The sequence below is a fragment of the Theropithecus gelada genome, chromosome 17 (genome assembly GCF_003255815.1).
Source record: "Theropithecus gelada isolate Dixy chromosome 17, Tgel_1.0, whole genome shotgun sequence".
Lineage (NCBI taxonomy): Eukaryota > Metazoa > Chordata > Mammalia > Primates > Cercopithecidae > Theropithecus > Theropithecus gelada.
This window is the reverse complement of record NC_037685.1, coordinates 14425156-14450930: the sequence shown is the minus strand read 5'-3', so window position 1 is coordinate 14450930 and position 25775 is coordinate 14425156. Positions and strand designations below refer to the sequence as shown.

At 37.0% G+C, this 25775-nt stretch overlaps 1 protein-coding gene across 3 annotated transcripts in view; it reads left to right on the top strand.

The window, feature by feature from the left end:
- Nucleotides 1-25775, top strand: part of TBC1D4 (TBC1 domain family member 4) — a 207416-nt gene that overhangs the window by 168586 nt on the left and 13055 nt on the right. For 2 of the 3 annotated variants that reach the window (XM_025364716.1, XM_025364714.1), the window contains 5 exons: nucleotides 10637-10797; nucleotides 13350-13559; nucleotides 17062-17220; nucleotides 21125-21283; nucleotides 23969-24213. In XM_025364716.1, the coding sequence (XP_025220501.1) occupies nucleotides 10637-10797; nucleotides 13350-13559; nucleotides 17062-17220; nucleotides 21125-21283; nucleotides 23969-24213 (934 nt within the window). Of the gene's footprint in view, nucleotides 1-3533; nucleotides 3558-10636; nucleotides 10798-13349; nucleotides 13560-17061; nucleotides 17221-21124; nucleotides 21284-23968; nucleotides 24214-25775 lie in introns of all 3 variants that reach the window. The other variant, XM_025364713.1, reaches the window with a different exon arrangement.

The window sequence follows — 25775 nt, the reverse complement described above, 5'->3', positions numbered from 1 at the left end:
TGTTGTTTGATGATTGGCAATTCTTGTAGTCAGAAGACGAATACATGTTATCCACTAGCCTGTGTGCCATTAACATCTTCTTGGATATTCTTTTGGCCTATTTCTCTTAGACATAGGACATGCTAAAAGTTAACATATAACTAGGTAGCACTCACTCACTAGTTAAGTTAGACTAATCCTTGAATTATTCCTGAGGATCTTTTGTCCATGTGTGCCTTTTTTTTTTCACTTTAAGAAAGATAACTAATACTGGATTAATATATTTTGATCCTGAACTTTCCTCTGAATTAGTACAAAGTCATGTTCAAACATTGAATTTGATTTATAGTGAAGAAAGTATGTGAAGAATTTAAAGTGCTTTTGGGCACAACCTTATGGAAGAAATTTCAAAGGAAATAGCCACAAAACTAATATAAGGTGTATAGAATATGAAACGAGTTTAGAGAACCAAGAATATACATAAAGATATCAGTTTGCATTATCTCTATAATACTGCCTACTAATAAAATACAACACTTTCAACCAAACCTATTTGCATTTTCTTATTCTGTTGGTTAAACTGAGCATGTGGAGAATCCCAGTTTCCTTCCTGAGAGAACCATGCCTGAAAGTGACAATTAGCAGTACCCATTAAGAAGATCAAAGGTTAGCTGTAACTAGGATGTAAAGCACAGAAGCGATGGCTTCTGTTTATAAAGACTATTCATATTGTTTAATGTAAGATTATTCATTTGCTTTCAGGAGTTCCTGCTTAGCTGTATGTATAATTTTTGCAAATAGCTTCCCAAAGCCCTCTATACCTCATTCTAATAGAAGGATATTGAAGTCAGAGGGCAAATATACATTAGTTTTGGGTTGAAAAATTTCACCTTTTTGTAGCTGTGTTGTTTTAAGTGCTGTATTGAAATAAACGGCAAACTTTTAAATTTCTAAGATCATTAAAAATCATTGTTTTCTGTATGTTTTAATGTTTTCTTGGCTATGTGCAGTTCTAAAAATCAGAGAGTACTTTTGTACCATTTTCTACATTTTGTAAGTTTGATAGCATAAAATCAATAGGCCAAAATTATACTTAAAAAAATTGTTTTCCCAGAAAAGGACACCAATTAAAAGCACACAGCTCAGTAGATTATCGCAGAGTGAACACCTCTATTTCTTCTTCACCCCGGTCAATAAATGGAATGCTAGCAGCATGTGTACAGCTCCTCCCATGTCCCCCATCTAATCACCATCCCCATGCTGACCTCAGACATCCTAGATTAGTGGTGCTTGCTTTTGAACTTTACATAAATAGAATGATACAGCCTATATTCTTTTATCTCGCATCTTTCACTGACATTCGTTTGTGAGATTTATTCCTGTTTTAATGAGCATTTTACTTCATTCATTTTATTGCTATATAGTATTCCATTTAATATATCTGAATTTTTCCATTCTCTTGTGAATAGACATACGGGTTGTTTCTAGGTTTTTGGCTTCAAAAAGAGTCCTGTCTTCACTATTATTATACATGTCTTTAATGTACCTACATATGCATTATTATTATTATTATTATTATTATTTGATATGGAGTCTTGCTCAGTCGCCCAGGCTGCAGTGCAATAGCGCAATTTCGGCTCACTGGAATCTCCGCCTTCCGGGTTCACGCCATTCTCCTGCCTCAGCCTCCTGAGTAGCTGGGACTACAGGTGCCCGCCACCACACCCGGCTAATTTTTTTGTATTTTTAGTAGAGACGGGGTTTCACCATGTTAGGCAGGATGGTCTCCATCTCTTGCCCTCATGATCCACCCGCCTGGGCCTCCCAAAGTGCTGGGATTACAGGCCTGAGCCACCGCGTCCAACCCTACATATGCATTATTGATGAATATCTACACAGTAGTAAAATTGTTGGACAAAATGTTCTCTTAATAGGTTTATCTCAACCAGTAAGTCACTTCAACATAAATGTACAAGTTAGAAGCTTGGAGAGTTTTAAATTTGTATTTTGAAATAATTTCAAATTTATACTAACGTTGCAGAAATATTGCAGAGGATTCCTGTTTAACCATTTATCCAGGTTAATCAAGTTTTTATATTTTGCTACATTTGTTTTATAATTTTTGGTCCATTTACATATATATACATACATATATATGCACATCTATATTTCCTCATTCTAAGCCGTTTGTGAATAAGTTGCATGCATCGTGTTCCTTTATTCTTAGTACTTTAGTGTGTATTTCCTAAGAAAAAGGGTATTCAATTCTAGAGCATGGTTTCTGAAACCTTGTGGTTCCTGAACTCTACATTCTCATTATCACTTGGTTTAGAGAGACTATCATGTACACATAATTACCATGATATCTGAAACTATTCAGAATAGTGAGGGGAGAAGGTTGTGGTATGATCAGTTATAATTTTCTTGTCACTTGAGTACTTAATATCTTATTAGTTGCATAAAATGGATCTCTAAATATGCATTGTCAAGTAGAGAATATGGTAGGGTAGGAGATAGGCTAACAATACTATTACTTTTTTTTTTTTTTTTTTTTTTTGGGAGACAGAGTCTCGCTCTGTCGCCAGGCTGGAGTGCAGTGGCGCGATCTTGGCTCACTGCAAGCTCCGCCTCCCGGGTTCACGCCATTCTCCTGCCTCAGCCTCCGAAGTAGCTGGGACTACAGGCACGCGCCACCATGCCTGGCTACGTTTTTTTTAAAAATTTTTAGTAGAGACGGGGTTTCACCATGTTAGCCGGCATGGTCTCGATCTGACCTCGTGATCCGCCCGCCTCGGCCTCCCAAAGTGCTGGGATTACAGGCGTGAGCCACCGCGCCCGGCCTACTATTACTTTTTTAAAAGCACGTTAATTTGAAATTTTAAATTCAGTTTAGGCATCCTTTTCCAGGACCACTATCCTGAATTATTGAAAACATGTTAGGTTACTGTTTTTAAGCAGGCTGAGAAAAAGGAGCCAAGATCTTTTTAATAGTTGGTTAGTCGATTTACTTGCACATAACTGAAATAATAGAGGAGAGGGAATGTGTGTATTTTTTGTTTTACCTCACTTTGAATTAATTTTTCAAAATTTAATGTTATTTCATTGTTTCGTAAACTTTAATTTATATGATATGGTATATTTTTATAACATCTGTTTATTAAATATTATCACAGGCATATTTGTTACTTTTTACAATTGCTTCTCAGGTTTTAAAGCTGTGCTTAAATATTTATTAATGTTGAAATTTATTGCTCAGAAGTAAATGACAGTCAAAAAAAAGTAAATGATAGATATTACTTCTATTTACTTATAAACCTTTTCAATGAGAAAATAAAATCTTTGATGATGAAGTACTTTGTGGTATAGTTTTTGTTCTTTGTTTCTCTTGTATTCAGTGAAAAAAATAGTATAATTATTCATTGTAGTTCATTATTGAAGTAACCTTACCATGACTTATTGATGACTTATGGGAATGTCTTTTATTCTGAATCCTGATTTAGACATATTTCTCTTTGTGTGTGCTAATTCCATTCCTTGTTTTCCTGTTGTGCCAGACAAGACACTGCTTCAGAATCAAGGTGATTAGAGGTCTAAATATTTTTATTAAAAAAAATTCACAGATTCTTCCAACTGCACATCATCATTAGTTTCAAAAGCAGTTTTGTTTGTCTCCTGAATGCATGCCATCTTTCTGAGTGCTCTGAGGTCTACACAGTAGGGAAAATGTGACCCTTGCTGTAATCAGACCGTGAATTACCATGTAAAATGTTGATTGCAAACAGAAATCCTGTTTCTACTCTATTCCATGCTGAAATTTCTTTAGAGCTGTGCTGTGGCCTTCAACCAAAGCCTAATTTTAATTTTAAATTAATAGAAGTGAATTTGCTAGCTAGGGTGTACATATATGCCTAAGTGGAGTTTATTCCAAATGCCAAGAAGATGGAGAAATGAGCATCCTAAAGGAAACATACTCACAAAATTGAATCTGCCTTTCAACTGAAGAAGACTGTTCATCTATTTCTGTTCACCTAAATTCCTGTCACCTTGGTCGCTTTGAGACACTGCTAAAGCCGTTCAGATCTCCCATTTGTCTGGACACAGGAAACACCTAGTTCCTTATTATGGAAGTGTGACCGCATCTGTGTTGACATCTCTTGACTCACAGGCTTTTTCTGTGGTAAACATCCAGAATCACTGTTAACAACCACTACAAATAACTGTCCTCTGCTTTATTCCCGTCTCTATATGTTACTCTTATCATGAGCCCAGTGAAAAAGATACATGCCCATCTTCCTATTTGGGGCCACTGTTTAGATTTCTTTGTAGCTAGAGTAAAAATGTTAAGTATTGTGCTAGAATGAGATGTTCAAGGAGAAAAAACCCTCAGAAAATTATTTTGGCAACAATGATTAGATTAAAAAGTGACTTCTTTGAGACTTGTAATTGGCAAATCTCAGTCGTGGTTAGGTGTAAGACCATTTAAATAATACTTCTTACTTATTCTTAAAAGCCTAATGGAAATGTTAGTTCTGCCTTTTATCATTTTAGGTTTTGCTACAGGTATGGAATTAAGTCCGTTTATTACTTGAGAGATAATCTAGCCTACGATTTCTTTATTTTACATGTGGTTAGCTTGAACTCCAAAGAGCTTTTATATTTTGCGTGATTTTTTTTCAGGTTGGGTCATAAGGATATAAATAAACATATGAGATACCCAGATATGTTTTAAATTCCAATATACTGAACTTAAATTTTCTTAAAATCTGCAGTGTGTCGAGTTTAGGAAATAAAACTCTTTTTTTTTTCTCCTTCTTTTATCTACACGTTGTTCCACTGACTATCTCTTTTGACTCATAGGTCAAATACTATGTATTGATTTCCACTAGAATAGTTTAATCTCAATTTTATTTAATTAGTAAATATTTTCCATAGGATAACAGATGTGTATGCAGTTGAAAGCCAGAACCTATATAAACTGTTAGTGCACCTGATACAATTATGAGTTAAATTGTACTGTGGATCCTGTAGAAAAAATATGGTTTCATTTCTATGTTGTTTTACGTAGCATTTCTTAAGGCTTACAAAGAGGAAGGTTTTTCAGCTTTCGGTTGAATAGTTGCTATCACTCTAATCAAGTTTTGATATCTATCTTATGTTGTAATTCATGGTGATTTAGTTATAGATTTAGCCAGTGTTTAGTCATTTATTTGGACTTTAGAGATAGAGTCTTGCTGTGTCATTCAGACTGAAGTGCAGATACTGGGAGTTTCAGCTGGGTGCCAGAGAGTTGGGGGATAGGAGGCAGGTTGCTGCTCAGCAGAATACCACCTTTGTGAGACTGGTCCTGACAGAAGAGTTTACCTTTGTGCAAAGTGTATGTACGTTGCCCTGGCAGGAAGTAAAATACGACTACATCCTTCTTAAAGTTGAGTCTCTGTGAGTGGTCATTAGAGCACCTCCATTCTGCACAATAGTCAATGAATTCTTTTAAAGCAGGCAAGTAGGCGTTACAATTCTGTGTTAAAATAAGAAGTATGATGTTAATTTAAGAGTTGATCTGGTGAAGGCTATAACTGCTTGTTCAAGGATATGTTAAAAGGCTATCTTGAAGCTTTGACAAGTTCATATTATAGCATTTGATGGATGCTATATACAAAGGACTTAGAAATAGCCTTCCTACCCTATATTGGGGAATATATGTAATATGGGATATTTTCTCTCCATATAAAGGCTTAATTTGTGTTCACAAATTGTGGTTCTTAATTAATTGGTGAGTGGTAAGAGGGAGTATATATACAATATACCAGTCAAAAATGGGTGGGAGTTCTCCAAGTTCTATTTCCTTCCTAGATACTCATTTTTAACTTTGTGAATTTCTGATAGAGGTAATGCTGGCACAGAATACTTTTCCTGAATATGTGTCTTGGGAAGCAGTTTCATAATACACATGTTTAGATTCCAAAATACAAAAGAAGAAGGAAAAAGATTCTATGGAAACATAAGGGAATGGTTATAATTTGCTTCATGATTTTAAACATGTAAAGATGATTAAAATACCAGTGTCTGTATATTCAACTGTATTAAGGTGTTTTTTTATTTGGTCCTTCTATTTACAGTTAAAAGTATATACATTTTGGAATGTAATTATTTCAAAGCAAAGAAAAGGAAGTGAGACATTTACATAAGCGAGCACCTGATAGTACTCTGAAGTTATTTCTCTGTTGGTATAAAATTAATCCATTACAAAATGGACAGAGAAGTACCCAACACAGAGGCTTAGTGCTAATTGGAGACTTAATTTTTCACCAGAAATGCAGAGGATCCTGGGGATCCCAACAGCTTTGTTTTTGTGGTCCTATAGAGCTTTGTTCAGAACCAATGCAGAGTATTTACGCTGGCAGGATAAGCTGCAGTGCCTAATGTCTGGATTCTGGACCACGTAGGTTTGCATCCCGGCTCCTTCACTTTATTATCTGTGTGACTGTGGGCAAGTTACTTAGCCTCTTTCTACTTTAGTATTGTCACTAAAAATGGAAGTAGTAATGACACCTACCTTGTAAGGTTGCTGTAAGGATGAAATTAATTCCTATTTGTAAAATGTTTAGAATAATCGATACCTGGCATGAAGTGTATGCTGAGAGTCTTAGCTTTATTATTATTACAGTAAACACCGCATGTTGTTTTGTTTTTATTTTTACTCGAAAAGTAGACATTATGCTTTCTTATCTAAGTTTAATTAAAGGAAAAGTCAATGTGATAATTAATATTGTAATAAAAAACAAACAAACCCAAAGAAATAAACTCCCCCCACCCCCATCCCAGTGTAGTTTCCAAGTTGGATTATAGGAATTTTGATGCAGTGTTTCATTTGGTTTTGATTCTTGCAATTGCCACCTTAAGAATGTCAGATTGCTGACTAAATGTAAATCAAACAGGAAACTGTTATAAGTTGCATAATTGCACTGACTGCTTAAATGTTTATTGGGAACTTGACTTCTGAATACAGATCTTCTCTTATTAAAAGCAGAGCTGCTTTTGCCATATCTCAGCAACCAACTGCATTTTCAAGATGTCGATTTTTAGTACAAGATAAAGGGTCAATGGTTTGTTCTGTAAGTTCTTCTTTTCAGTATATTATTATCTTTTATTTTTACTGCTAATTTTTTGGCTTATTACTAGTCATTAAATTCCAGACACGGGAGAAAAATATGTCATTGGGCAGTTTATTCATATTATAGGATTTAAAATTTTAGGTTTATGAAATTTCTGAATATGTATCAGTGGGCTAATGTGAATACTGTATGCACCTCTTTTATAACATGCTGCCCCCCCAAACTTTGTATTTTATAGACAATCATGAAACTGATATGGGTACAGCTCAGTTTTATTTTTAGTACCTTCTAAACACTTGATATGTCATTAGCAGTGAATTGGAAGGTGCTTCTTACAAGCTGTATTAATTCCAGCATTAAAATATAAACATTTCAGAATCCTTGGATTTGGTCAACTCTGGTTTGTTAGAGCACTAAAAAAGTCAAGATAAATTAATATTTGTTGATCTTTTGCCCTGTTAGAGCATTGAAATAGTGCTTTTAAATAAGTATTTCATTTAGCTTTCAAAGCTTAAATTATAAATTAGATGCCTTTATATAGGAAAGGAATAACACTTACTAGAAAAAATATGTTTTTTGTTGTTTATTAACAGCATTGCCATGGTCAATACCTACCAGTGCCATTAACAGTTCAGAACACACTTTAGAAAAACAAAGCTATTAGGACTTGACTCCCAATAAAGGGTTTTAAGAAGGTAGAACTTTTATTTATTCCTGACATGTTAGCCTAGCCAATATTTTTGTCTGTTTCACTTAACCTTCAGAGTTAATATGTTATTTAGTTTTATAAAATATTAATTTATTCAGTAGATATTTTTGAGTGCTTATTATTTGCCCATTACTACACTAGAAGCTAGAAATATACCTATGAACTGGGCATTTAGCAAATAACTGCCAGCAAGATCATGTTACAAAAATGAAGATAATGAGTACTTCAACAGTATTTATTGGGTTGTCACTATTATATATAGAACATTCTAATCATATTTTTAAAAGGGAAATACTTGCATTAATGTTTTCCAAAGTGCAAGTAAAAGAAAAAAATATATATATATATATATATTCAATATTTCAGGAATTTTTTTTTTTTTTTTTTGGTTTTGTTTTGTTTTGGTTTGGTTTGTGAGACAGAGTCTTGCCCTGTTGCTCAGGCAGGAGTGCAGTGACGTGATCTCGGCTCACTGCAACCTCTGCCTCCTGGGTTCAAGCAGTTCTCCCACCTCAGTCTCCTGAGTCGCTGGGATTACAGGCGTGCACCACCACACCTGGCTAATTTTTGTATTTTCAGTAGAGACAGGATTTTGCCATGTTGGCCAGGCTGGTCTCGAACTCCTGACCTCAAGTGATCCACCTGCGTCGGCCTCCCAAAGTGCTAGAATTACAGGTGTGAGCTACTGTGCCCAGCCTCAGGGAGTTTTTAAAAAAAATTTTTTTAGTTATAATTTTATTTTAAGATGGAGTCTTGCTCTGTTGCCTAGGCTGAAGTGTAGTGGCGCATTCTCGGCTCACTGCAACCTCTGCCTCCTGGATTCAAGAGAACGTCGTGCCTCCCAAGTAGCTGGGATTACAGGCGCCCGCCACCATGCCCAGCTAAGTTTTTTTTTTGCTTTTTTTTTTTTGTATTTTTGGTGGAGACAGGTTTTCACCATGTTGGCCATGCTGCTCTTGAACTCCTGACCTCAGGTGATCTGCCCACCTCGGCCTCCCAAAGTGCTGAGTTTACAGATGGTGAGCCACAGCTCCTGGCCACTGCCTCAGGAATTTTGAACAATGGACACGTATTAGGGTTATAATGTTATCCAGGATATATAATAACCAGAGTTTGACTATATTGAGATATATGTATCAAGTACTGTACTTTCTAATGTATCACATCATAATACTTACTGTCTGCACAGCAGCTCAGAAGTCTTTTTTTAACTTTAATTTAGTCAGTCCAGAAGTAATGTTTCCATAACACAGATCCAGACTAGAACTAACTGAATTGACTGAGTAAATAAAGATACGATAGGCAGTTGCTGAATTGCTCTTCTCACTATTAATTGCCTCAACACTATGGAGTTCCTTTGAGTATCTGAGGGTGGCTGTTCTGGCTGAGCTTTGTTTCTGACCTCAGCACTGACCTTTTTGATTCCATCAGAAGTCTTATACCTTCATTTGTTGGTATCATCACCTGTAAATATTGGTATCCTCATCGTTCTCTCAGGCAAACTCAGACTGTGAAACTTAAAAATGTAAGATATCCCTGCCACTAACAGCACCAATTATTGTGAGGTCTTCCAGCAGCAAACATAGTTGATCTCAAAAATAATTTTGAGTCATACTGACCTTTTTTTTTTTGCAGATAGGCCTAGCATAACTCAAAGTGGTCTTTTCTAGGAAATGAAATGTTTACAGTAGAGGAGCATTTTCCTATGCACTAATATAGAATGATGTGACACTCCTCCCTGCCCCCCCCAAAAAAAAATTGAGGGAGGTGATTCTAGAGTCAATTAATTTCAATAAGTTGGGGAATTTCTATACACTGTTTCCCTGTTGGAGAGGTACAATGCATGCCAGTGTATTAACAGTCTCTAACAAGTACTGCTATAAAGAAATCTGTTAACATTTTTTAACAGGCTGGGTGTGGTGCCTCATGTCTGTAATCCCAACACTTTGGGAGCTGAGACAGGAGAATTGCTTGAGCGCAGGAGTTGGAGACCAGACTGGGCAACACAGTGGGACCCTGTCTCTATGACGATTTTTTAAAACAAATAGCCAGGTGTGGTGGTGTGCACCTGTAGTCCCAGCTACTCGGGAGGCTGAGGCAGGAGGATCTCTGGAGCCCAGGAGGTGGAGGCTGCAATGAGCTGTGGTTGTGCCACTGCATTCCAGCCTGGGTGAAAAAATGAGACCTTATCTCACAAAATAAATAAGTCAATAAAAATTTAAAAAGATCTATTTTTTAACTTAGCCGTCCAATCTTATTTGACCCCAGTTGTTTCTTAGTATATCACCTAACAATAATCCCAAGGTTGACTGTTCTGCCTATATTCAGGTTATCTTCTGCCATGATCCAACTATTGGTGGCTGACAATTCAGAGACAGATCTTAACAGTCATAGGCAATTAGAAACAGTCTTTATTGGCATGTTCTATAAGAGCTCTAACAAAAGCACTTTGTGAGCCTTTTACAGAATATTTACCTTGTTTTGAATAAGCTATTCATGTTATTTCCTTAGCAAAGCATGAGTTCAGGACTTAAGCAACCTGTATTCCTCCTTATAAGTGCTTCTGTTCCTCAGATTAGAACTAGGACTGGTTGGCTGCTAAGGAATGAGTAGAAACAGGGGAGCTTCTCTTGACTGGGCTGTGGCCTAGATTGCTGTCTCCCCAGGATGTGGTGGCCTGGGTGACTAGTATGCCTGGTGACGCATTGCTCCATGTTGCCTGTGGCTTGTGCTTGCCCGTGACGGAACTTGTGAATGGCTTGTGCTACCAGTTGGTTGTGAAGTGCCTTGATGTGCAGCTCTCCTTACAAGTGATACGTTTATTTGCTTTCCACAGTGATGGAGAAGGGAGGAAAAGGACCTCGTCTACCTGCAGCAATGAGTCCCTAAGTGTAGGAGGAACCTCTGTCACTCCTCGCCGGATCTCCTGGCGGCAGCGCATTTTCCTCAGGGTTGCTTCTCCCATGAACAAATCACCCTCAGCAATGCAGCAGCAAGGTCTGTGTGGTGCTCCGCAAGGAATTCATCCCTATGAGTGTCAGAAATTAGCTAATGGAATACAAATGCTGTGTATAAAGAGATTTAAGTGATGACCATGTAGAAATTACTTTCTGTATGTGACACAGTGGTTTCTCTTTCAGGTACCATTAGAAAACATTAGACAGTCAATACCTTATTGTTGAATGAATGAATGAGTGAGAGAGTTTCCAAAAACCTGTACTTGGGCCTACTCACAAGGTAGAGGGAACTATGATAGTGCTAGGAAAGAAGTCATGTGTCCTTTTTCTTTCTTTTCTTTTCTTTTTTTTGCCCCAGAGATCAGGCCTTGCTCTGTTGCCCAGGCTGGGGTTGCAGCAGTGTAATCATAGCTCACTGTAGCCTTGAACTCCTGGGCCCAAGCAATCATCTTGCCTCAGCTTCCAAAGATCTTTTTATTAGAAAAGCAACATAGCCTTTTATAAGAGCCACACATAAAACAAACTGATGTAGAAATATTGAGCAATAAAGGAATGTATATAATACACTAGGCAAATACTAAGCAAAAGAGAGCACAGGCAGCTCTTTTTGAGTAATTGACTTATTAAATTAAAGCCAAAGCATCCAAAGAGGCAAAGCACATGTAACAGTAAACAAAAAGATAGAACAATCATGAGAACATACATAATGATGTAATTTTGAGAGCTAGAAAATAACACCTAAAAGAATTCTGGAGTGAAATCACTAAATTAATAGCTCCCATGGGAGATTTTAACATATTCATCTTTAGAAATTAAACATAAATAGTATTTGAGTAACACAAATAAATAAGCTTGACCTAATATTTATACAGAACTTTGCCTCCTATAGAGAAAACTCACTAATTTTTAGCACACTTGGAACATTCATAAAATGTAATTATGTACCTGTCCACAAAGATTTTTAAGTAAATCATTTTGAAATACAGATAACTATGATCATTTATACAAATATTATCTGACCACAGTGCCAAAAAAAGAAAGAAATCAAGGATTAGAAGACAAGTAGAATGACATGTGTTTGGGAATAGAAAACCACTCTTAGAAGCTAGCAGGAAGAAAATTCGGTGATTAGAGTCTTACCTATGAAAATGGATCTAGGGAGCCGTTAAAAGCCATGAATGTGTTTACATAAAATCAAGAAGGCCAAAAATTAGTTATACTGAGTGTTCAACTCAAAAAGCTAGTTTGAGCCAGGTTTTAAAATTTTAAAACAACAACAGGAAAACATATGGAAGTAAATAATAAGGGTAAAGGCAGAGGTCAATGAATAAAAACAAAAATAGAAGGAAACAACTGGTATTAATAAAGATGAAGTTAACTCTGCCTGAGATGGTCAGAAAAAGCTTCACAGAACAATGAGATATTTATTTAAACTCGTTGCTGGAAGAACCGTGCTTTAGAAAGAAGGAATGACGAAGCTCTGAAGTCATTTGAGTGAACTTTTCAGATCAGAGGATCATGAGAAATTCAGCATGATGGATGCAAAGAATGGGAGATTGATATATGATACTAGAAATCTGAGTGGAGACCAGAATCTGAAGGGACTTAAGTGTTAGTCCCAATTTGTTCTTGGGATATAAGCAACCATTGAAATGTTTTAAGAGATGTGATTATGGTTGTTAATAGGAAAATCATTGGCAGTAGGAAGGGAGAGAATGAGTCACCTGTTAAGGGAGTGTTGTGCATGGAATACTGCACAGCCATGAAAAAGAATGAAATCATGTCCTTTGGAGCAACATGGATGTAGCTGGAGGCCATTATCCTAAGAATTAACACAGGAGCAGAAAACCAAATACTGCATGTTCTCACTTAGAAGTGGGAGTTAAACATTGAGTACACATAGAAACAAAGAAGGGAACATTAGACACTGGGACCCCCTTGAGGGTGGAGGGTGGGAGGATGAGGATTGAAAACTACCTCTCAGGTACTGTGCTCACTACCTGAGTGGTGAAGTCATTTGTACATCGTACCCCAGAGTCACATAATTTACCCATGTAGCAAACCTGCACATGGACCCCTTGAACCTAAAATGAAAGTTGAAAAAGAAAAAGGTGTTGCAGGAGGAGTGAGCAGACGGAGTACTGTGCTCAGCCAGGAGAGACCCAGCATTGCTCACTGGCTCTGCTTCTGATGGATTCTGATGATCGATGTAGACCTTTGGAGATCACTGATCCCTAGCCACTTAATTTTCTTGTTCCTCACAGCCAGAGAATATACGTAAGTAAATTGCAGAAGTGTTGGACTCGGGAGAGGCCAGCTAGTTTTGGGGCACCTATCTTACAGAGCTCTCTGGGTAGAAAGAAGAAGTGGTGAAATGACCTATGCTTTTGTTTCATCATGACAGGGAAATCTAGAAGGGGAATTCAGTCTAATGAATTCGCTTAAATATTAGCTCCAGAAACTAAGTTACGGGGAAAGCGGCTTTGTGACATTTTTAAGTGTAGAAGATCAGATGAGAATGTGAATTCTACAGAAACTTGTGTAGTCTGGGTTACTGCTAAGGAATGCCTCTCACTGTGTTCTTCTTGGCAGATGGATTGGACAGGAACGAGCTGCTGCCACTGTCCCCTCTCTCTCCAACCATGGAGGAGGAACCACTGGTTATATTCCTGTCTGGGGAGGATGACCCAGAAAAGATTGAAGAAAGAAAGAAATCAAAAGAACTGAGGAGCTTATGGAGAAAAGCTATACACCAACAAATCTTGTTGCTTCGAATGGAAAAAGAAAACCAGAAACTTGAAGGTTAGCCATTCTAACAGACTAAATGCTATGATGCTATGATTGAAGGGTGTAGGTTAAACCTACCTTTCTCTCCCCATACATGCCATCTGCACTCAGTTTTGGACTGTATGCACACTTTAAGAAGAATATCGGCTGATTATAATTGTTGATTTCCATTTTGTGAGGTGGTTATAACATGGGAAAGGTCAGCTTAAGATATTTCTGGTTTTGTTTTAAATGGGTTTGTATTTTAAATAGATTTAAGACATAAAAAACCCTTAGAATATATTTAGGTAAAATAGAATGTAGATAATATGGAACCAATGTATTTGATGTGTCTGAAAGTTTATTATCTTAGTGTCACTTGTAAAAAATCCTTAAATATGAGAAAGCAAATTTTTTCTTTGAATGTGATTTTCAAGTTTCAGGTTAATTACATTCATAATGGGAGAAATATGCCTACTTCAAATAAATTCTGCTTGCATTGTGTTCAATTTAACTATTTAATTATAATTATCTGTTATCAAGCCAAATCTGTTCCTATTTTTTGTTAATGCTTTATAAATTTCCTATTTAGCAAAATTATATTCAAGTTATTACATTTATAATCAAATAATTTATAATAGATTTTGTACTGTTTGTGGTGGTTTATTGGTAAGTTTATGATTACCAAATGCTTTGGAATGTGTTTTTCAGCATTTGAAAGAATGATGTAATTTACTCCAGTACTAATAGAACCGCATATAAGGAGATGCTAAGAAATCCAAAAATGTATACATTTCATTCTTTTGGGAAAATCACTTAACCTGAAGGGGCTTCATTTTTACACTTGTAAAATGAAACGTTTAACCTAAGTGGTCCGTTTGACCTTTAAGATTATTGGCATAAGTATAATTTAGATATTTCTCTCACTTGCTTTTATTTTGTTGTCTTTCCTAAAGCTTTTTTAGTGCAGGTATTCCACATTGCTGAGTTTATCATCTACCTTAAAATTCCTGTTACTACACCTATGATTCAATTCAATTTTTTATTTTAACAACATGTAGTTTGCAAGAGCACATTTTTAAAAATTGCTGTTGGCGGAGTGAAAAGTACATAGGATTTTAAATATACTTTGGAAATATATCCTCTTTTCTTTAAAATTAAAAATGCTATTAATTGTCATTAGCATAATTTTAAAAGTTCAATGCGATAAATGGTCTGCCCACTTGCGGTTTCACAGGTTTCAAAAGAAATTGAATTCTTAATTGTAAGCAAGTGGTTATATCTTGAACTAACTCAGGAAAATAGGTTGAAGAAAAGATGGTCATCATTCCCTCAAAAAATTTAATGCATGAAACTATATTTCACTTGGGAGTATGTACAAATAAAATCTGATTTTAAATATCAAAGGATAGTTTCAGAATCATAGACTATTTGAAACAGAAATAGTCTTAGAGATTACTTAGCTAGATTCTTCATTCTACAGCAGAAGTAGTGACTAGCTCGGGGAAGGTAGGGAATTAACCTAAGGTCAAATAGTGACATGTTGGCAGAGCAAGTACCAAAACTCAGGTTTATTCATCGTGGTTCTCGGGCTTTCCCCAGCACCCCACAGTATTTCTCAGCTATGTAAATATAAGGAAATGGAATGTTTTACATAAATGGCTGCATCTGTATTCTGAGGTCAGTTATATTCTCTGATTTTACAGGGTAAGAAAGGAGGTGACATTTAGAATACATTCTCAGAAACCTTTATCGGTTCTCTGTTTCTCAGCCTACATAACAGAGATAAAAAATAGTTTAAACTATGAAAATTCTAACCAATGGATAATTGTTTCTTGATAGTTCTTTAGTCTTTTCTAAACAGTTAAGGGTAGATATTAACTGTCCCTATTCACCATTTTATCCTCAGGCTGTGCTGCTGGTACATAAGCAGATTCTTATGATTATTTTAAATGAACAATAATCTAGAGAAGATTAGAGAAAAACTCTAAGGAAGTAAGTTTTGTCCATCGTGAGGAAAATAATTAGTAAAGTTATATATAGGAGTATATTTGTTTTTAGCCCTAATAAACCCACACCGTTAAAAAAATTATTTGGTTATCAGAGAAATATAAGGCAAATAGCCAAACAGCCAAGCTAAACCGTGTTAGAAAGCCGTCTATGTATGGTATCCGGAAGGAGTAGTTTTGTACTGCGACTTATCGTTAGATAAATGTCTGGACTTTTAAGTAAGAATTTTTACTGCCTTGCTTGAATAACAGTTTGTTATAAGATATTTTAAGTCTTTTGAAATGGTTTCAAACACACTAAGTAAAGAGTAACTTTCATTCTGCTGTTGTTTTTGTGCTGTCGAGGACTTGGGATGCATGACAAAGATTTGTGTTGCAGGAGGTAAGGTGGCCAAGCGCTGTGAGCATGCGTGAATACAGATTGCTCTGAGACGTTCCTGTCCACTGTGATCCTAATGAAGAGAAGAAGTATACTCTTGTGTCCGCTCTTCCTTCTCTTTTCAAATCAATTTTTCACGATAAAGACCAAATCAAGATACTGGTTGCTTTTATAGACATTTATTTTAACGAGCTCTGGGCATGTATGTTCGACCATCAAATTAGAGATAATTATTTATTATTTAAAAAATAGAATTAGTGTTAACTTCAGTGAAAGGGATTTTCCTTTTTAAGTTTATTACAAATGAACACAAGAGGACTGGGCACAGTGGCTCACACCTGTTATCCCAGTTCTTTGGGAGACTGAGGTAGGCGGATTGCTTGAGGCCAGGAGTTTAAGACCAGCCTGGGTGACATAGCGAGACCCCATCTTTACAAAAAAGTTTGTCAAATTAGCCAAGTGTAGTGGCGCATGCCTGTAGTCCCAGCTACCCAGGAGGCTGAGATGGGAGCTCAGGAGGTTGAGGCTACAGTGAACTATGATTGCACCACGGCATTCCAGCTTGGGGTACCGAGGGAGACCCTGTCTCTAAAAAGCAAAAGTGAAAACAAACAAAAGAGAAAATAAAGAACACAGGAACACATAAGCTAGTTTTATTAGTTATTAAGGGCAGTGTGGATAACTCTGGAAACAGTTATAAAAATGTATCATGTTATCATGGTGATATATTTTTCAAATCAAGATTACATGAGTCTTTGCTCATGTATGGCACATATAAAATATTAACACTTCAGTGGTGTTTAAGATGATGTGAGCTATCATTTCCTGGGCTATCCATCACATTTGTCAAAAAAATGGAAAATTATAGAATGATCAACATGGTTTACTTTTTATGCTTAGCAGAGTTACCATATGTAAGATACAGAGTGAAACCTCCTTGGGAAGTTATTCCTCATTTTTTTCTCACATGAAATGACTCAAAGCTTGAGACCCTTTCATGTATCCTCAATTTGTTTTAAATTTTCTTTTTAAGATATACTACCAGTTAATTCCTGAAAGTCATTTGGTATGGTTTTACAAATACAATCAAATGTTTACAATTTTACATTTTAAAAACACATTGGTCTTACGTAAATTCTTTTTTCCTTAGCAAGCAGAGATGAACTCCAGTCCAGAAAAGTTAAATTAGACTATGAAGAAGTTGGTGCATGTCAGAAAGAGGTCTTAATAACTTGGGATAAGAAGTTGTTAAACTGCAGAGCTAAAATCAGATGTGATATGGAAGATATTCATACTCTTCTTAAAGAAGGTATTTGGGATAATCTCAATAATTTTTGTTTTTTAAAGGAAGACCTGCGGGATTTTTTTTGTTTGTTTGATTTGTGGAGCTCAGATGTAATTTTGTCATTGTGTTTTGCTTAGTAAAAAAAAAGTAGTTTGTTTCTTCTTGTAGTTTAGTGACTGTCTCTGAGGAGGTAGCACAAACCTATTTTCAGCTTGGTGGTGTTGTTTACCAAGAAAGAAGGGCATGCGTTGATACAAATCTTTGATCACTGCCATAAAATTATTAATAATTCAGTCTTTCAAACTTGGCTCATTTTCATCATTTGGTCAGAAATATTCATTTACATATATGTGTATATTCACATGAATGTGTATATATACTTGTATGTATTTATATATAGAGAGACTTACATTCTGGCTAAGTAATCAACCACTTTTCTTTCATCCATTCATTTCTTCACTAATTTTGGAGAAGTTGCTTCTATTTAGCCATTATATTGCGTTTATTCTTTTATTGCTGCTATGCCAGATAAGATGCCTGATATTTAAGAATTCTAAATTTAAAAATAAAATGAATAAGTCAACTTTTAGTTGCAGTTTCTGTGACTCACATTAAATATGTTAAAATTAGAATCTCCATAGCCTACATAAACTGTGGATGTAAAATAAAAATTCCAAAATACCCAAAGAAATTCTACAATGAATGTTGTTTTAAAAGCCTATGCCAATGTGTGAGACTGTTGAACCGCAGTTAAGTTTAAATTAAGATAAGAGTTATTTTGAAAGCTGCTTCGTTGACAAACTTAATATAGTGTTCTTTATCCTTAAAGATATGGAAATCCTAAAGATTTTTATTGAATGCTTTATTTGGGAGACACAATAATGGTTAACAGAATGTCTGTGAGATGTGGATTTTTTGAAATGATTTTCAAAGATATTTTAGGAGTGCTTATCTTCCCATGTCTTATTGGATACAGTTTAAACTTCTTGGCCCTGTGCCCAAGGCCTTTGTATTAGTCCATTTTTACTCTGCTGATAAAGACATACCTGATACTGAGTAATTTCTAAAGAAAAAGAGGTTTAATGGACTCACAGTTCCACGTGGCTGGGGAGGCCTCACAATCATGGTGGAAGGTGAAAGGCATGTCTTACGTGGAGGCAGACAAGAGAGAAAATGAGAACCTAGTGAAAGGGGTTTCTCCTTAACGAACCATCAAATTTCATGAGACTTACTTACTACCACAAAAACAGTATGGGGGAAACTGCCCCCATGATTCAATTATGTCCCACCGGGTCCTTCTCACTACATGTGGGAATTATGGGAGCTACAATTCAAGATGAGATTTGGGTGGGGACACAGCCAGACCATATTGTTCTTCTATAAGCTCTCCTTCCTGCTTTCTGATCTAATTTTTTATCTCTCCTTACCTTGTATTGTATGCTCTGGAGACACTGAACTGTTATACTTTGACCACTGATATGTCCTTTGCTATTTCTTGCATGGAATGTTCCAGTCCTCCCTCCTCTCCTTCTTTCTTACTTCTCTACATTCTCATTTCCCATCTCCCTTTCTTTCCACCCCATCCTCTTCTCACTCCTCTTTCCTCCGCCCTTTCCTCTGGTCTTCTCCCGGAGTGCCTGCTGCCTGCACTTTAAGCCCAGAGCATCCTATTATCCCTCAGGTCCCTCAAATATCATTTCCTCAGAGCATCACCCCTGACCCCCAAAAAAATCAATTCATTGTACTTTATCATTATTTTTCATGATTAATTATACTTAATCATAATTTATAGTTTAATAATTATGTATGTATTTGTTTAATGTTTTTCTTACCCCACCACTGCACACCTAGCACCTAAGAGAGTATCTTGCACTTGTTACTGAATGAATGAATGGATGAATGAATGAATGAATGAGATGATTTTCCTGAGAATGGATTTATTCATCACTCAATGATGAGGCGTCCTGACTGCCTTGCTTTATTCTCTGCTGCATACTGGATGCTCAATAAATGTATGTTTGACTGGAATGATGTTGCTTTTTGTACATTTATTATTGGATGGATAATAAAACTGCCCACTCATGTTATCAGTGATTCATTTAGTGGGCTGATAGTTACCTTCTAAAAATGACATTTTCTATGCTGTCATTCATTCCTTCAACAAATGCATAAGCAGCAAGGGATATTCTTGGATTTTATCATACAGAGATGAAAATATGCTTGTTATTCTCAAGGACCATTTAATTAGGGAAAAGAGACAAAACTTCAATGTAGAGCTAACTGCAATCTAATAAGGTAATGTTACAGTATGAGTCAAATAGTATGTGAAAAGGGACTGATTATATCTGGAGATGTTAGGGAGAGCTTCAACAGAAAAGGTGGCATCAAGCTCATTCATGAAAGATGAATAGATGTACAATGGGTAATCAAGTGAGGGAGCTTGGGATTCCCTAAAGGCAACAGTAGGTGCTAAAAACTGGAGAAGCGAAAATGACCACAAGCGTCTAGTATACATCAGGGACTGGGAAGTAATGGTGCTTAGAAAGGTAGTTTGGAGCTATATTGTAGAGGCCTCATAAATCATGCCAACGAGCCTCGGTTTCACCTATCGGACAATAATACTTTCAGCTTGTACAAACTCTGGCATTCATTCAGAAGAGATTACTGCCATTAAGCCTTTCCTTAACCAGCTAGAGCAAAGGAACCCATTGCAGATTCAATCTGTCCAAACTGAAAACTCCTAGTGAGTGAAATAAAGTTGCCTGCACTGTGCGGAGTTGAATTCTGTCCCTCCCAGTGCTTACTTCATTTCCCTTGGCATAAAAAACATAGTCATAGTGTCCTCGAATTGCTTGGGATACATTTTGGTGTTGAAGCATAATAGAGTTAATGTTTTATTATATGTGCTAAGCATTTTCTTCTCAAAGCCCGAATGTTGTTCTGGAGCATGTCAGTTACACCTTATTGTTTACTACTTTTATTATTTCTCTTTTTTTTTAGACAGAGTCTCACTCTGTCTCCCAGGCTGGAGTGCAGTGGTGTGATCTCAGCTCACTGCAACCTCCGTCCCCAGGTTCAAGCCATTCTCCTACCTCAGCCTTGCGAGTAGCTGGGATTACAGGTGCACGCCACCACACTCGCTAATTTTTGTATTTTTAGTAGAGGCAGGGTTTCGCTATGTTGGCCAGGCCAGTAACGAACTCCTTACCTCAAGTGACCCGCCTGCCTGGGCCTCCCAAAGTATTGGGATTACAGGTGCAAGCCACCATGCCTGGCCTATTCTTTCATTTTTAATGCCCATATAAGAATGCTATTTGATTCTCTATTATAGTTACTTGCTGATGACAAATATTTAGAGTTGTAAATTAGGATTAGCATTTGTTGCTATCCTCAAGCCAAATAAAGAGTGAAAATAGGCAGCAATACACTTTGGGATACATTTTAGGATACTTTTGGGAATACATGCCTCTGAAACCAGACTTTTGGAGTTCTAATTCTAAACTGCCACTTCCTAGCCATGTGAACTTGGGGCAATTACTTCATCTCTGCCTCAGCTTTCTGTCTATAAAGTGGGCCTAATAGTAATTGCCTACCTTACAGTTGAGTTGTTTTCTGAGTGCATGTGCTCTGTAGCTAGGCACCCTCAATAAATGTTTGATTAATGTCCAGTCAGCGATGGGTGATGTTGTTGTTAATGTCATTATTGTAAGTGTTGTGTGAGGGTTTTCTTTTGCAAGACATCAGGAGCTATAGGATTAAGCTTGTCAAAATACGCTCCTGTCAATCGTATTGCGTGGTCTGAGGGTGGCGTGCAGTACACACAGCTGCCTGTTTACCAGAATTACATAGTGAAGCAACTGGGACAACTGGGATCTCACAACTTCATTCCGGAGCTCAAGGCCTTGGTTATTTATCTCCTTGATTGTAGGAGTTCCCAAAAGTCGACGAGGAGAAATTTGGCAGTTCCTGGCTTTACAGTACCGCCTCAGACACAGATTGCCTAATAAACAACAGCCTCCTGACATATCCTATAAGGAACTTTTGAAGCAGCTCACTGCTCAGCAGCATGCGATTCTCGTGGATTTAGGTATGTTTGGCATGCGGATTATAATTTACAAAAGTAAACAGCTGATCCTTCTGTTGAGTTGTTTTGGTTTTTGTCTGTTCTTGGGGCTGATAAAGAGCACCTGTTGGCATATGCAGAGCCATTGACTTTGTCCTTTTCTGAGGGCAAGTTGGCCATATTCCTGATTGATGATCCAATAAACGCCTGCGTATTAAATGAAGTTTTTACCCGAAAACTTTGCCTCTGCAAAGGGAGCCATCTTGTATTTAAATTATTATAAAGGTCATATTATGGGGTGCTCTCAGTTACTGCATTTTGAACAACTGACTTTTTAGGGCAGATAGTTGTATTTTAATCAGTGCTGGTTTTGAAATGGCTTAGAATAGGTTAAAAATTTAACAAAGGTTTACTAGGTATTCCTGGACACATTGCTGAAAACAATCCTTTATATATCACTTTTAAAAGCAACATGATAAATGGTTATGTTGGTGGAAATGATGACTATACACCTATAGGGTGAGTGAAACATTAGTTGCGCTAATAGGGTAGGAGTAGGTACTCATGGCCTGGGGGAGAATTTCCAGTGACAAAATCATAAGGCAGTCTTTTTTATTTATTTATTTATTTTGAAATGGAGTCTCCCTCTGTCGACCAGGCTGGAGTGCTGTGGCTCTATCTCTGCTCACTGCAAGCTCTGCCTCCCAGGTTCATGCCATTCTCTTACCTCAGCCTCCTGAGTAGTTGGGGCTACAGGTGTCCGCAACCACACCTGGCTAATTTTTGTATTTTTAGTAGAGACGGGGTTTCACCATGTTAGCCAGGATGGTCTCAATTTCCTGACCTCGTGATCCGCCCTCCTCAGCCTCCCAAAGTGCTGGGATTACAGGCGTGAGTCACCGCGCCCGGCCAGTAGTCTTGTTAAATGCTGACTTTCAAATAACTTGTGGAAATAAAAATGCTTTGATTTTTAAAAATTATATTGTGTCTAATTTTTCTCTAATATACTTTATTATTTAAAAATATCTACATTATTAGATTAAATATTGTACATTGGCATTTGACCACTTTTTTTGTACTCCTAAAAGTTGATATATGTCAGGTGGCCAGATATGTTATTTGGGCCCGTTTGGGAAAATACAAGATTACCTTATGTTTGGTGTCATCTTATATTAGGGCATATGAAAAATCACTAACCAAACCCTAGTTTTTAACCTCTGTTCCTTTTGGATGACAAATGGCTCTTGTTGGGAAAGGACCCAGCTCAGTTAATTACTTTTTTGAGCCCAGCAGAGGTAAAAAGGGGATTTTACAGAGAAACTGAAAATGAGTTTTTGTGCTGATTGTGCCACTAATTGTGGTCTTAGACATATTACCTTGCTTCTGAGTGTCAATCCTCTCTACTAAGTGGGGGCATTGAACAAGGCGGTCCCTGTGTTCCCAAGCAAATCTGTGGTTCTCTGACCACAAATTGGTGATACGATCAGGGGTAGTCATGATGTCCTATTAAGGAGAGAGAATGAGATCATCTTACAGTCAGACAAAAATGGAGCTAGAATCAAGTTAATGGATAGAAAGTGCATTTATAGTTTTCCTTAGTAAAAAATTTAAGTGAGAAAATAAAACCATAATTTTAAAAATTGCTTATTTGGCTCTACTTGTAGCCATCTGTGTTTCTTCAGCATGCAATTGTTATTTTCTCGTATCTTCCTCTTACTGGCTCTGCAGAATTAATCTTATTGGTTCCTGGGGAAAAAAATCACTTTTAAGCATATGTGGGAGAAAACATTTTAAAACCTGGCCCTCTTGGAAGTTCTAACTGACAGGAGTAATCATTTCACAGGGACGCTAACATCTCCCTTCATTTTTGTGGCACTAGGAAAGTCCCATACCAGTATACACAGCTGTGATGTGAAGATGGGTTTGTTTCTGGGTATAGAACTCTCCTTTTAGTGATGCAGGACTCACATTGCCAGCTCAAGTGTCTCTGTGGTAATTTTATACCTAGAGGTAAATTTTAGAGGGGTATTTATTTGAAATTGACTTGACTTGACCCTTTATTTTCCTTGATATTTTTAGATATTGAAAAAGGAAAGTGGTTTGCATGACTCATGGAGGTATTTTAAGAGCAAAGAGCAAAATACAGTTGAAAAAGAAGTTTTCTTCTGAATGATAGTCTGAATGTAAAGCCAAACAAACCCAAAAAGTCCCTCCAGTGTCATATTATAAGAAAAGCAGAAATAAATCTGTTTATAGACTGAAGATTTTCTTTTAAATAATATAGTATCTCTTATAGACTTCTGGTTTCATTTAGAAGGTAATCGTTATATGAATTAGAATTTGCCTTGCTTTATATAGTCAGAATAAATTTTATATTCCGTTTTCCTGGTATCTCTCCTGGGTATGTCATCAGTTTGTGGATTTTTATTTTATTGTTTTTTTTTTTTTTTTTTTTTTTTTGCTAGAAAGAAGTACTGGTTAGCATAAAATGTTTCCTCCCATATCATACATGTGAAGATGGTATGGTAGCCTCGCAGGACTTGGGATGAAAGAGAGAGAGACTCTTAGTTACATGGTGACTCCAAGCAACTCTCACTGGTTTGGGAAAGAGGGTTTATTTATTCTTGGAGGTCACTGAATTGCAATTTCACTGTGGTCTCCAAGGCATGAGGACATTTCAAAAAATATTTTTCTTCTTTTCGTCTGCAGGAAGGACGTTTCCTACTCACCCTTACTTTTCAGTACAGCTTGGGCCAGGGCAACTGTCACTGTTTAACCTCCTGAAAGCCTATTCTTTGCTGGACAAAGAAGTGGGATACTGTCAGGGAATCAGCTTTGTGGCTGGAGTCCTGCTTCTGCACATGAGTGAAGAGCAAGCCTTTGAAATGCTGAAATTCCTCATGTATGACCTTGGCTTCCGCAAGCAGTACAGACCTGACATGATGTCTCTGCAGGTGAGGCACTTGTGCTTCCCAAGGAAGGTATTAGACTATTACCAGAAATCCTGGCCCTCTTCTCAATTACTACAGTTCAGATGTAAAGAAATGGAGAGCCATTGTCTTAGAACTTGGATGAACACTGGGGCATGTTTTAGTTCACTTAGTGCGGGATTTGCTATTTAGGTAAACTTCTAAGTGTATGAGACCCATAGGCAGGATACCTTTTCCATAAAATTCCTAAAGTGAGTAAATAAGTAATTTAAGAAAGGTAGGTGATGAGGACCCAATCCTTTATGCCCTAAGTCTATGAGTTACATGGAGAAGGTATCAAGTCATCTTTATTAACTTTTCCTCAACTTCTCAATTAAAAAGGCTCACAGATCTTTTGTTTACAATCTGAAAGTGTCTTTATCGCTTTACTTTTGAGTGCACAAATAGCAGATACCATGTTATGGTTCTCTTTGAACTTATCATATCTCCCCTCCTTTATCTTCATGTAAGATAAGCCTTTACAGAGGAAAAAGTGTGAAAGCCAGTGGTGCCTTTTCAGTCTGCTTGTGTGTGTGTGTGTGTGTGTGTGTGTATGTGTGTGATGCTGTCTTGCTTTGTCACCCAGGCTGGAGTGCAGTGGCACGATCTCAGCTCACTGCAGTCTCCGCCTCCCGGGTTCAAGCAATTCTCCTGCCTCAGCCTCCCCAGTAGCTGGGATTACAGGCAGGTGCCACCATGCATGGCTAACTTTTTTGTATTTCTAGTAGAGATGGGGTTTCACTGTGTTGGCCAGGCTGGTCTTGAACTCCTGACCTCAGGTGATCCGCCCACCTCAGCCTCCCAGAATGCTGGAATTACAGGTGTGAGTCACTGAGTCTGCTTTTCTTAGCAGGCTCTGAAGAATCATCATTAAGATTTTTCAAGTATTTTGAGTGGGGTATTGACTGCCACTGCTGTCTTTAGCCTACCTCAGACTCCTTGTTTACACATTTCTTTCCTAGTTTATCACTTCTCTAAGTGGATTGGTTGCTAATAAGCAGTTTAAATTTTGTCTATAGATACTTACCTCAAACAACCACTGCCTGGCAATTTAAAGCTTTCAGTGGTTAAAAATATAAAAGAAGACTTTAAAGAGGATTATCAGGTTTTTCCTCCCTTGAAATGAGGTATGCATGACTCCCAGTTCATCGTAATACTATGCTTTAGATAAGAAGTAGTACTTTAAAGATGCTTTTAAAATATACTATTTTTCCTGGTTCCCGGAGATGAGTTTTTGCCTTTAATAGCTCAGTTGCCAATCTATGACAAAAGAATTGTGTTTTTACTCTGAGCATTATAGCAAATGATATTTTTTGAGAGTGAATGGAGATGAAGTATTCCATTTTTCTTCCTTTCCCAAGGTAAAATTTTGGCTGGGGAGATAGGGCTTTGCTATCACCATTAGGTTTTCTGGTGTGAGTTCCTATGATTTAATTCCTCATTGATGACTATTCATAGGTTTAACAAATCAAATAACAACTGTGGAAAGTTTTATTTTTTATTCCTAAACAGTTTACCTGTATCTTTTTATCTTTTTTTTTTTTTGA